Here is a 12,689-nt window from a genome sequence, read left to right as displayed (position 1 = left end):
TAGCCCCCCAGCTTAGCCGCCATGTGTTGGAGTTTAACCCGGTGGACGAGAGGGTCGCCTCCCTGCGACTTTGGGTTGGGGGGAGGACTCTCACTGTCATTTGTGCCTACGGGCTGAATGGCAGTGTAGAGTACCCGGCCTTCTTGGAGTCCTTGGGAGGGGTGCTGGAAAGTGCTCCAACCAGGGACTCTATCGTCCTGCTGGGGGACTTCAACGCTCATGTTGGTGATGCTAGCGACACCTGGAGGGGCATGATTGGTGTTCTGTTGTGTGCTAGTCACGGTCTGTCCATAACGAACACCATGTTCAAGCATAAAGGTGTCCACCAGTACACGTGGCATCAGGACACCGTAGGGCGGAGGTCGATGATCGACTTTGTGGTTGTATCATCTGATCTCTGACCACATGTCTTGCACGGAACTGATCACCACCTGGTGGTAAGTTGGATCCGTTGGCAGGAGTGGAGGAGAGGACCCCTGAAGCAGCTGACAGGTACCAGTGGGCCAAGCGGACTGCTGCCCGGGTGGTTGTGCAGGCAAAAACTCGGGTCTGGGAGGAGTTCGGGGAGGCCATGGAAAAGGACTATCGGACGGCCTCAAAGAGGTTCTAGCAAACTGTCTGACGCCTCAGAAAAGGGCCCTGCCAACACCATATACAGTGCTGGTGGGAACCTGCTAACCTCGACTGGGGATATTGTTGCGTGGTGGAAGGAATACTTTGAGAATCTCCTTAATCCCGCCAACGCATCTTCCATTGAGGGAGCAGAGGCCAGGGGGGGCTGGGGGGCGGGACTCAACCATCACCCTGTCTGAGGTCACTGAGGTTGTTGAGAAGCTCCTCGGTGGCAAGGCACCGGGGGTGGACGAGATCCGCACGGAGTACCTCAGGTCTCTGGATGTTGTGGGGCTGTCTTGGCAGACACGCCTCTGCAGCATCGCGTGAACGCGGGGGACAGTGCCTCTGGACTGGCAGACCAGGGTGGTGGTTCCTCTTTTTAGGGAATTTTTTTTAGGCATTCGACCGGGGTTCCTTGCTGTGTCCTGTGGGGGGTGCTCTGGGAATACGGGGTAAGGGGCCCATTGTTAAGGGCTGTCCGATCCCTGTATGATCAGAGCAGGAGCTTGGTTCGCATTGCCGGCATTAAGTCAGACTTGTTCCCAGTGCATGTTGGACTCCGACAGGGCTGCCCTTTGTCACCGGTCCTGTTCATTATTTTTATGGACAAGATTTCTAGGCACAGCCGCGGGCTGGAGAGGATCTGGTTTGGTGACCACAGGATAGCTTCTCAGCTTTTTGCAGATGATGTTGTTCTGTTGGCTGCATCTGGCCAAGACCTACAGCGGTTTGCAGCTGAGTGTGAAGCGGCTGGGATGAGAATCAGCACCTCTAAGTCTGAGGCCATGGTTCTCAGTCAGACAAGGGTGGCTTGCCCCCTTCAGGTTGGTGGGGAGCTCCTGCCTCAGGTGGAGGAGTTTAAGTATCTTGGGGTCTTGTTCACGAGTGAGGAAAGGATGGAACGAGAGATCGACAGACGGATCGGTGCAGCTTCTGCAGTAATGCGGTCACTGTACTGGTCTGTCATGGTGAAGAAGGTGCTGAGCCGCAAGGCGAAGCTCTCGATTTACTGGTCGATGTTCGTTCCTACTCTCATGACCGAAAGGATGATATCCTGGATACAAGCGACCGAAATGAGTTTCCTCCGTAGGGTGGCTGGGCGCTCCCTTAGAGATAGAGCGAGGAGTTCAGTCACTCGGGAGGAGCTCGGAGTAGACCCACTGCTCCTCCACATTGAGAGAGGCCAGATGCCTCCTGGACGCCTCCCAATGGACTATGTCTCTTGGCTGGCCTGGGAGCGCCTCGGTGTTCCCCGTAAGAGCTGGAGGAAGTGTATGGGGAGAGGGAAGTCTGGGCGTTCCTGCTTAGACTGATACCAGTCAGCAGAAGAGCAGCCAAATTCTGGACCATCTGCAATCTGGAGAGAGAGGCCTGATTAATGCCTATAAAGGCCATTACAATCATCCAGATGAGTTGAAATAAAAACATGTAGTATTCTTTGAAAGTCTTTAGAAGACAGGAAAGATTTAACTATATTCAACTACTAATCACAACCCATGATAACACCTAAATCTCAAGGCTCTGTAGTTGGGGCAATAAAAAAACAATGTCTTTCCATTTCAAAGGCAGATCATTTTTTTGTATATTCTTCAAAACAATGAAAAGAAATACCAGATTTCCTTGGAGAGAAGTATATACAGGGAGAACAGAATAGGCCCCAAAATAGGAAGCTGGGGGACCCCACACATTAAAGAAGCCAACAAGGAGACAAACTTGTCTAACCAAACTGAGAAAGTTATTTTAGTCAAATTGGATTTAAACCATTCTAATGCAGTGCCCTTAATACCAACACATTGGTCTAAGGATGTAATCAAAATCTTATGGCCTACAGTATCAAATGCAGCTGTGAGGTCTAGCAAAATCAAAATCACAGAGTCAGTAACAAGAAACAGATCATTAAAAACCTTCAACAATGCAGCTTCTGTACCATGAATCGTTTTAAAGCCAGACTGAAACATTTTATAAATACCAAGTAGATTTAGAAATGAATACAGTTGTCCAAACACAACCTTCCCAGTTGTTTGGAAATAACCGGACGTTTTGAGTCTAAAATTAGCAAGAACTGGTGAATCTAGGTTAGATATTTTTTGATTACTGGTTACACTACTACATGCTTAAAAGACTACCTGCTTAATAGCCAGGCTACTATTACTAATTGCAATAATTTTTGGCCCAATAGTTTCAAAATCAGATGTCACTAAACAAGTAGCTTGATGAGTGTTTAACACAGCACCAATAGTACTGAACAGGACAGCTGGCTTATGACAGTTATATATAACATTACTTAGATACTTAGATTGTTCAGACTTTTTTTACATTAAGAAACTCTGACTGCTTTCATCTAAAAGAAGAAAGTCATATACACCCAGGATGGTTTTGTGGTGAGTAGATTATGCCTTAATTTTCATTTTTGAGTGAACTATTGCTTTAACTACTTTTCCTTATTCCTGCAACCACCTGCTTATATTTTCTAGAATACAACATTGCTTTTAGGAAGCATGTAAGAAAAACACACTGACCACCATTTTATCGGTTAATGAGCATGTTTCACAGTTTCATTAGAAAAGGTACACTGAACTAATGTTATTCCCCCGATAAATGTATTAAAGTTTTCTGTTAATATGAGATGCACTGGGCATACAGATCACCAATTAACAGAATTTAAAAACAAACAAATAAACAGACTGGATGATTGACCAGTTCATATTCAGACTAACATACATTCCACTCACACTTACAGATGATTCTCCTCATCACTGTTGTTTATAATGCATAGGATATGCATACGTTGCTGCAATGCTGCAATGTTACAATGTGCTATTGACCATACATAACATAAATGAGTGGTAAATTATCATTTATAGTCATAACTATAATAAGTATTTCAGAGCACACCAGCTTAAAGATATCCTTATGGCTAAAATATTCCTACTAAAAGGGGGAAAAAACATTATACTCAATTTTGATTTTAAACAATTTTGATTTCATTGGGACATTAATTTTAAAAGTAAATTTTTTTAGTTAGTACTTCAGAATTCCCTAGTATTAGATCTCAGTGCGGAACTTGACAGTGGAGTTCTTCATCTTCTGTTTGTAGACCTCGTCAAACTGCTCATTTTGCATCACAGTGAAATGATTTTTCCAGTCTCCAACTTTACCTTTTGGAATGAAATAAATAATTAACAGCATGTAAAAAGAACAGAATTCATAAGAACTACACTAGATGATTTAGTACTTTACTAACCTTTCCTCATGAAGGGTGAGATTTTGAAGTCCATGACTGGGAGAGTGGAATAGTTGGTCATTTTGTTCTGTTTCATGGCATCAAAATGAACCCCTTTTGTAATTTTCTCCCTCTCTTCAACTGAAGTTGACAAACCCAAGAAGGAACACAAATGTTCCAACTCACGTCCTGTGTCCTAAAAAGATCATGGTAAAATATATACTTTTGACAGATTAAACATACTGCTTTTACACTCAATAAAATGTTACTCAACTTACTTCCACCAAATCCTCATAGAACAAGTATATTAGGTTTGAAAAAGTCTGCTTTTTCTCCCACCATCCACTGACATGGTCATACCAAGAGCCAAACACATCTAGGATAAAAAAGATCTATCAGTCTGTAGCAACTTTATTGATTCATGTAATTATTTTACATGATATTTTTACATTTTTAAGTGAAATGCTACAGGTCTAATCAGATTATATGATCCATGCTAAAATATGATAAAATTGCTATCGCTATTCTCTTACTTACTCTTTCCTTCCATAAATTTCTGTAAGAAGGTATTCCAGTCTCCTGGGTCAGGCTGTACCAGGTTCATTCGGTCAAAATGATAATAAGAAACTGCATTGTCTTTTGCATTCCGAGCTACATACACAATCTAAGATGAATGGTGGGAAAAGGAATGAAGAAAAAATAGTTATGTCACTGCTAAAATGTAAAGCCACAAATAAAATGTAAGAAATTATTTATTTATTTGTATGTAATTATTTATTATAGAGAAAAAAAAATACCAATCATAACTGCCAAACATTTCTCTTAAATAAAACACTCTAAGAAACACACTAGGAAATATAATTCTTTAAAACAATTTAAAAAATATTTTAAATTAAATCAAGATGAAACATCTGACTAAAGTAAGTCACATAATATAATAGACAGAACCAATATTCTGTCATTGATGTCATTATGTCATGTTGAGTTAGATCTATCGGACTGCCCCATCTACAGTTTCAAGCCAGAACTTTGTATTTTACACCATTTTCATTCTGTGATGGAAGACTCTAACATTATCACCTACACTCACAATATCACAGGTTTAAAAAAAAAGAGAAAAAAAGTTCCATTTACTTTACCTTTGAGTTTTGATCCCAGAAAGACTTTGGCACAAACTGAACAGGTAAATGAGTTTTAATGATGCGAGGAGAAGTGAGCAGATTATCAGCCAGTTCTGTTCCTGTAAGTTAGTGACAAAATGTTATTCTAAATTATTCTAAAAAAAGTATCCTAGTTCCTATATGGAACACTAAAATATTTGAAAATTATATGTGTATAAGTATAGAGTTGGTCCCAATTAATATTAAGTGTCCCTAGTACTTACATAGTAACTATACGTGGTTACATACCATTGTATATAACCGAATCTACAGCTGTAACTACAAACATGTAACAACCCTCAGAATGTACAACCTTAGAAAGTACAAAAGTGTAACAGGACATTGATAACAATATTTTTTTCTCTTCAATAAGTATTTGTGTAACAGGAATAATATAACTACATTTTAAACAACAGTATGTATAGAAGTAGATGTACTTATAGTACGTGGTAACTCCTCAGGAACTGTCCACTTAATATAAAGTGTAACATTCTGGAAACCAACCACAATGCAAATGTACATATGTATAGGCATAGATATGTAACTCATGAGAGTAATTACAGGTGCTGGTCATACACTTAGAATATAACCATAAAGTTGATTTATTTCTCTAATCCCATTGAATAAGTGAAACTTGTATGTTATATTCATTCATTACACATAGGTATATTTAAAATGCTTATTTTATTTTGATGATTATAACTGACAACTAATGAAAACCCCAAATTCATTATCTCAGAAAATTTAAATATTGTGAAAAGGTAAAAAGGTTGAAGACACCTGGAGACACACACTCTAATACGCTAATTAACTCAAAGCACCTGCAAAGGCCTTTAAATGGTCTCTCAGTCTAGTTCTGTAGGCTACACAAGAAGACTGCTGACTTGACAGTTGTCCAAAAGACGACCACTGACACATTAATAGAAAGGGCAAAGAGAAGGAAAAGATGTGGTAGAAAAAAGATGTACAAGCAATAGGGATAACCGCACCCTGGAGAGGATTGTGAAACAGAACCCATATGTCGGAGATTCATGAAGAGTGGACTGCAGCTGGAGTCAGAAGCTTCTCGTCTGGATTAAAGACAAAAAGGACTGGACTGCTGCAGAGTGGTCCAAAGTTATGTTCTCGAATGAAAGTAAATTTTGCATTTCCTTTGGAAATCAGGTTCCCAGAGTCTGGAGGAAGGAGAGGCACAGAATCCACGTTTTTTGAGGTCTTTTTTTTGAGTGTTGCTGCAGTAATTCAGGCAAAAGAAGCCTCAACTAAGTATTGTGTGCTGTACATGCTCATACTTTTCATGTTCATACTTTTCAGTTGACCAACCTTTCTAAAAATCCTTTCTTTGTATTGGTCTTAAGTAAAACATTTTCTGAGATACTAAATTTGAGGTTTTCATTAGTTGTCAGTTATAATCATCAAAATTAAAGACATTTTGATGATTATTTTAATATTTGAAATATATCAGTCTGTGTGTAATGAATGAATATAATATACAGGTTTTACGTTTTGAATGGAATTAGTGAAATAAACTTTTTGATGCTATTCTAATTATAGGACCAGCACCTGTATAGGATTTGTTTACTTAATATAAAGTGTAACACTTTCTATAGCAAAACGTTCTGTTAATCCTGTTACACATTTGTATTTACACATATCATTCAGTGGTTTGTTACATATGTGTAGTTACACAAACAACAGAGCTGTAAATACTATGCAAAGTACTTACACTGTAATTACAAATTTATAAATAACTCTGCTCGGAACCCTCCTGTAAATGCAATCTCCAAACTGTCACTGTTATTGTATTAAAGTTTTTCAAAATTTTAGCCATGTCTGAAAACATATTTCTCAAAACTTTAAAATTGAAAGAAAGAATAGAGGGCATAGCCCAAATGTAAACTATAGCGGCATATGTATTGACCTTGACTACATAGATTATTTCACTTAATCCTCTATTCAAAATCTAGATGTATTTTAAGATCACAGTCTAAAACTGAAGTAACAAATAATTGCGGTGATAGGCTCAGTTTTTTTTCAGTTGCATTTTCTAGAGGAGATTAAAATTTAGGCTTTTATTACTTTTCATGGGCTACTGCAAATCTCTTTATTGTGCATTCAAATGATCTGTCATTTGTTTCCAATTAGTACAAAGTGTTGCAGCAAAGTTCCTAAAAGGCCAGTGTGTAAATATATATAAAACTTTTGAACACAGTTATCAAATATCAAATAATCTGACACATTGGTATGATGAAAAAACATTAAAAATGGCTCATTTGCTGCAACAAACACACTCTGAAACTCTTATTGCTGTAGTCTCTGACCTGAAGGTATCATTTTAAAACATGACTCCAAGAACGGCACTCTCATATAGATAGGTTCGGATGTCTGGCGGTCTGGAGCATCGTTACCAAAGTACAGAAGGTCTAGAATATATGACACCCAGGTGGTACCTGGAATAAATGAAAAATGGACTGTAGTAATTATTGTATTATGCAAAACCCTATATTAGTAAAACAACAACCACCAAAAATATGAAAAAAAGATACTTACAAATACATAAAGTGATGTTCAGTATTAAAGGGTTACTCATAATCCATTACTCCCATGTCATTCTAAACCAGTAAAAGTCTTATTTTCGATGATATTTTTGAAGAAAATAGCCAAACAATTGCCACTGTCAAGGTGCAAGAAAGTATGAAAGACGTCTTGCCGTCTGCCTTCAACAGTAATATTATTCAAAGATAACATTATTAATATTATATTTGTATATTGTAATATTATATTTGTATGTTGTAAAATTATTCAGCTGCAGGCGCCATCTTCTGGAGAGACGCGGGAATTCATTCGGACCATGGCTCTCAAAGTGCATTATGGGAATTGTTTAGCCATTGGGTGTATGGTAATTTCTCAAACAGAAGGCTGCATTCTCCGGAGGACACATTTGTAGGCTGCATACTTCATTCTATTATTTCAGTTAACTGAGCATTATATTTGTGAGTATCAGCATAATACAACAATTTACACTTAAGGCTAACTGTCAAATTATTCAATTAAATCTGATCTAAGCGAATCACATAGGTTGTACCTCAGAGGAAATATGGAATATGGAAATCCGAAGTCACAAAAAACTATATTAAAATTTTACCTAAGGGGGACAATAATAGATAAATTAATCAAAACATATTGTATGAGTTATATGGTAACATGCTGGAAAAACATTTTAGTGCTCTCACCTGCTTTGGGATAAGTGGCAATTAGAATGTCATCAGGTCTTGCTTGAAAGTTTTTTACCTTTTCCCAGTTGTCAGTGAAGTAGTGAACCATAGAAACACCCTCAAAATCAAACAGTTCAGGCCGATTAAGTGGTTTCATCTAGAGTATTAAAAAGTGTCAGTTTATTGTTGAGGTTTAACGGCACTGAATAATCATGATTAAATCATCATTGGCAATGGCATATATATGGCAATAATAAGCTTTAATCTTCTGTAATTACAGAGACCGTCTCTGCATTTAATAACAAATTGGTCACTCTCGTCATTATACATCCCTGTCATTGTATTCTTCTACCTTATACTGTACAGTGCTTTGATGCAACCTGTGTTGTTAAAAGCGCTATATAAATAAAAATGATTGATTGATTGATTGATTCTGTTTGCCCTTGACAAACTGTATCTAAGGTAAAGTGAACATCTCAAAGGCTACATTGAATTTAACTACATTTTCAATTGACTGTATATTTGTATTACTTTATTACTCTATAGTATACTGTATTTCAATGATAACTTTGTCATTTTTTTGACAAATTACAGGTTTAAACTGGTTTTTCAGATTTTTTTATTCTTGTTCATTGAGTCATATTTGTAACATATAATTGTTAATTAAAAATTCATGTGCACCTGTGGAATGCCCCTTAAAACACTTACAGTTTACAGAGACATTATTACAGTCTTTTCTACTGACTCTAAAAACACTGTAATAAAGATGCCCTGATTCCTAATCATCTTTGTGAACATACTATAACCAAGTCAACATGTGTCTGCTGTGTTTAAGTAAAAATGCCAGAAAAAGTGAGGTAGTTTATTTTGGTAGTAAATAACCCTCCAACAATTATAGATAAATTGTCCTTTTTTAAATCTTAAGGGTTTTTTTTACCAAATAAAAATCTAAAAAGCATTTCCTGATTTCTTTGGATATCACTAACATGTAGACACAGGGCCAGGTTCTGTTCTGTTTCAAAGTCTAACAAGAAAATACTATTTTTATCTTTAAGCTATAAAGTTTAATGTTTAATTTAATGTGTCACTTTTTATATTTTTTTTAATTTACCTGCAGTTTCTGAGTAGGCCTAGTTCACACACATGGACTCTGTGTTGTTGTTTTTGTCGTATGCCATGTGTGACCTACTTTTAGTTAATGTCTTATCGTGTTCAGCTGTGTCTCATTTATTACGTATTTAAGTCCTGTTGTTTCAGTTCTGTTCGTCCGATCTCGTCTATGTTTTACGTGGTTTAGTTTATCTGCCTGTTTGCCTACCTGCCTGAGGTATTATTCCTTTATGTGTGCATAAATAAAATAGTTAACTCTATATTCTCGTCGTGTGCTCCTTCTCTCTAAACCACATTGTGACAGCCTGGTACTATGTTTTAGTGTAAACAAATAATAATTTTAAAAAACACAGTCGTTTCAACATTGTGAAACACGGTCATGAAACACAGTCGTTTCAACATGACAAAACTCATCAAAAGGGATGTCATGTGCCATATATAATTACAAACACTTCACAAAAACTATCATAAGAATAGTATTTTGCTCAATTTTCACACTTTCTAAATTGTATATTCTGCTTACATTATGTTACATTGCAGTTTTTTTTCAAAAGCATGCTGATATCTCATTTATAACATGTTCATTCCCTTTCCAACTTCCCAAAGCAAGAAAGAAATTGTTTTTGATTTATTAATGTGTTTTTCTTTAAAATATTTAATGTATTTTACTCACTAGCAAAGAGTCAAGGTTTTCCATTATGCCGTTGTTTTCTTTATCTTTTTTCACTTATGTTGCTCCTTGTTTTTTCTCTCTTCAAATGTTTCTTGTAGCTTGTAGCTTATTTTATTCTTCTTCCCTCTAACCGTGCCTATTCCTCTCTACTTCTCTCTGTCTGTCTCTCACAATGTACTTTGTACGCAACCTCAAACTGGTTATGTAAGTTCTGACAGTAAAAGTAATACAAAAGGCACTGCCTAGGGCTCCTCAGCTAGCCTTTTGTTGTTACAGGAAGTTACTGTTGATGTCAAAGGAACAGTGTGTGCTTATCTTGGAAACTTGGAAAAAGTGAAATGGCCCTTTTCCCCAGTGGTCCTGTAAGGGTCCCCCCTTTCCTGAAGAACGGAATCCAGAGGTCCTGGTCGAAGGTTAATGTGCGTTCGGTCTTTTCCTTGCGCTTCTTTAAAAATCACTTATATTTATTAATCTTTTGCTTTTCCAATTTTAATTCTGACCCGTCACATAATTTTATCTGACTCCAATCTTTTGTGATTTTATTATATTTAAATGTAACTGCTGAGCCCTCTAGTTGTGATTAAATTTGGATAATTCGCTTAGAACAGACTCATGACACATCTGGACTAGTCCAGGTCTTAGTCAGCGGCTACCCCGTAGATTGCTTTTTTGTGCATTCCCTAGCATGCTAAGCCAGTAACAGCATGCTAAGCCAGTTGGGGGCCAGAAGTCAAGTTCTCAAAAATGTGCCCCCGGCTCCATCCACTGATCATGAATCTGACCCACCCTAGCACGCCAACAATACAGAAAACCTCAGAAGTCACTAACCTACTAGAAGAATGATTTCAGACAATATTATAAGTTAACCAAGATTAATGTTTATTTGCCAGGCAAGAATAGTTTCCAAATTGGTTAAATTTATAAATATCAGCAGTACATAAACAAAACTAAATAAAACAAACATAAAAGGTCATTATATCTGGTCTTGAGAAAGTACATAGCGTGGTGTATGGAGACACACACCACACTACGGGCCGATCTGGCTACAGAAGCGCACCTTGTTATGTTTTGTCACTTTCCTTATATAAAACAGGGATGTTGTTTACTCTCTTTTTGAAGTCCTTTTGTTCCTTTGTTCCTTCTCAGATTACTCTTATTGCAATACAGGTTTTTGATTTCGCTCCTTACAGTTCTAGATTACTCCCAGATTATCTCATTTAATAAATAAATAGGATGATAAATAAAATAAGTGCTAGGCATTATTAATAAATTAGTTAGTTACTGCCCGTCACGCCTGTAGGTGCTTAGGGCAGCACGCTGTTTCCGTAACCAGCTTTGTTTTCTAGGACCGGGTGGTTAACCCTGTGCCCAACCCCCAACCTGGAGGACCAGGGGTCTGCTCTTCGTCTGGCCTCTAACCTTCGACCTGTCTGGCAAGGGAGACCCTACCAGGAGCGTATAGCTCCTGCCAGCATAGCTCTCAGGGTCATGGAGACACACAAGCCCCCCATCCACGGCAAGGTGGCAGCCCATTCTGGGGAGATTTTTAATAAATTAATACTATGATAATACTAAGATGACTTCACTCAAGGGTTCTGTGTGTCACTGAGTTACACACTTAGCAAGCACTGTTAGCAACATAAACAGTCAATAATACAGAATTAAAACTTTTCCGTGCATGTATTTGGGCAAAATTAATTGTCTGTTATTTATTTAATGAAGTATGAGTTTTTTATTTATTTTATGAGTATGAGATCACACCCTTCCCGTCTCATAAATGCTTCTCATGTTGACATATGTTTGTGCGTGTGTCTCTGTGAAAGCCCGCAGTTTCCAACATGAGATGGGAATATTATTGTAGTTTTCTGTTTCAGGTTTGATTATATATGTCCATATGCCCATATGACAATAACTTGGACAGAATGGACACACTATTGAGGGACGAAAGGGGACACATCTGGAGTCAAATTAACAAAATAAAACAAAAACTGAGTCAAGGAACACATGGGGGGAACAAAACATAACAAAACCAGCCCTGAATCCTGACATAATCGGACACATGGGAAGGGGGGCTGGGAACTTTGGAGGCAGCTCAGGAGGAAGACAGACACCTGGAAGGGGGCAGGAAGACGGACTCCAATGAACTCCAAATGATAAAACAAAACCACATTTATACAACTGGACTAGTCCATATGACTCACACAGGGGAAAGACAAGACAACCACAACAAGTAACAAACTATTAAAATAGATAGAAAATAAATAAATTGAAAGAAACAAGTATTAAAGTATTATTTAAGAATAAACCTTAAATCAAACACAACAAGACAATTTAAATCAATAAAGAATTAAACAACCCTAAACTAAACAATACTGGTCCTCCCTCTGGGGGAGGGAGTAATTGCTACTAACAGCTAAACTATTAGCTGTTAGTAGCAATTAAGCACATATTAATGCCTTATTCTAAATGACAATTTTTTCATCCATAATCTAACCAATACCTAAATAACTTACTATCTATTAATAAGTGGCAAATTAGGAATTTATTATTCCTTATTCTAAAGTGCTATCCATTTTATTTTGATAAATTAGCAAAACTGATATGCTTCCTGCTATTGTTAAATGCTTCAAGGAATATCCTAAGGATAGTATACTGTAAGTGTTAAGGCAATAAAAACAAGTTTTACACCCAAA

General features: G+C 37.5%; 1 protein-coding gene across 2 annotated transcripts; it reads right to left on the bottom strand.

The window, feature by feature from the left end:
- Positions 1–3,139: 3,139 nt before the first annotated feature.
- LOC122350539 (cytosolic sulfotransferase 3-like) lies at positions 3,140–10,232 on the bottom strand. 2 transcript variants are annotated; one of them, XM_043247101.1, is made up of 8 exons: positions 9,997–10,232; positions 8,232–8,370; positions 7,320–7,448; positions 4,978–5,078; positions 4,376–4,502; positions 4,117–4,214; positions 3,860–4,034; positions 3,140–3,773 (listed from the first exon to the last, which is right to left on the bottom strand). In XM_043247101.1, exons 1-8 carry the CDS (start codon positions 10,018–10,020, stop codon positions 3,661–3,663), a joined length of 906 nt encoding a protein of 301 aa, XP_043103036.1. In that variant the 5' UTR covers positions 10,021–10,232; the 3' UTR covers positions 3,140–3,660. The 2 variants fall into 2 exon arrangements, with proteins under 2 accessions (XP_043103036.1, XP_043103038.1); XM_043247103.1 differs by lacking the exon at positions 9,997–10,232 and adding an exon at positions 7,549–8,143.
- Positions 10,233–12,689: the final 2,457 nt, after the last annotated feature.

Source organism: Puntigrus tetrazona, chromosome 8, assembly GCF_018831695.1.
Source record: "Puntigrus tetrazona isolate hp1 chromosome 8, ASM1883169v1, whole genome shotgun sequence".
Taxonomy (NCBI): Eukaryota; Metazoa; Chordata; class Actinopteri; order Cypriniformes; family Cyprinidae; genus Puntigrus; species Puntigrus tetrazona.
The sequence above is the reverse complement of the archived record's forward strand: the minus strand, read 5'-3'. Positions and strand labels throughout refer to the sequence as shown.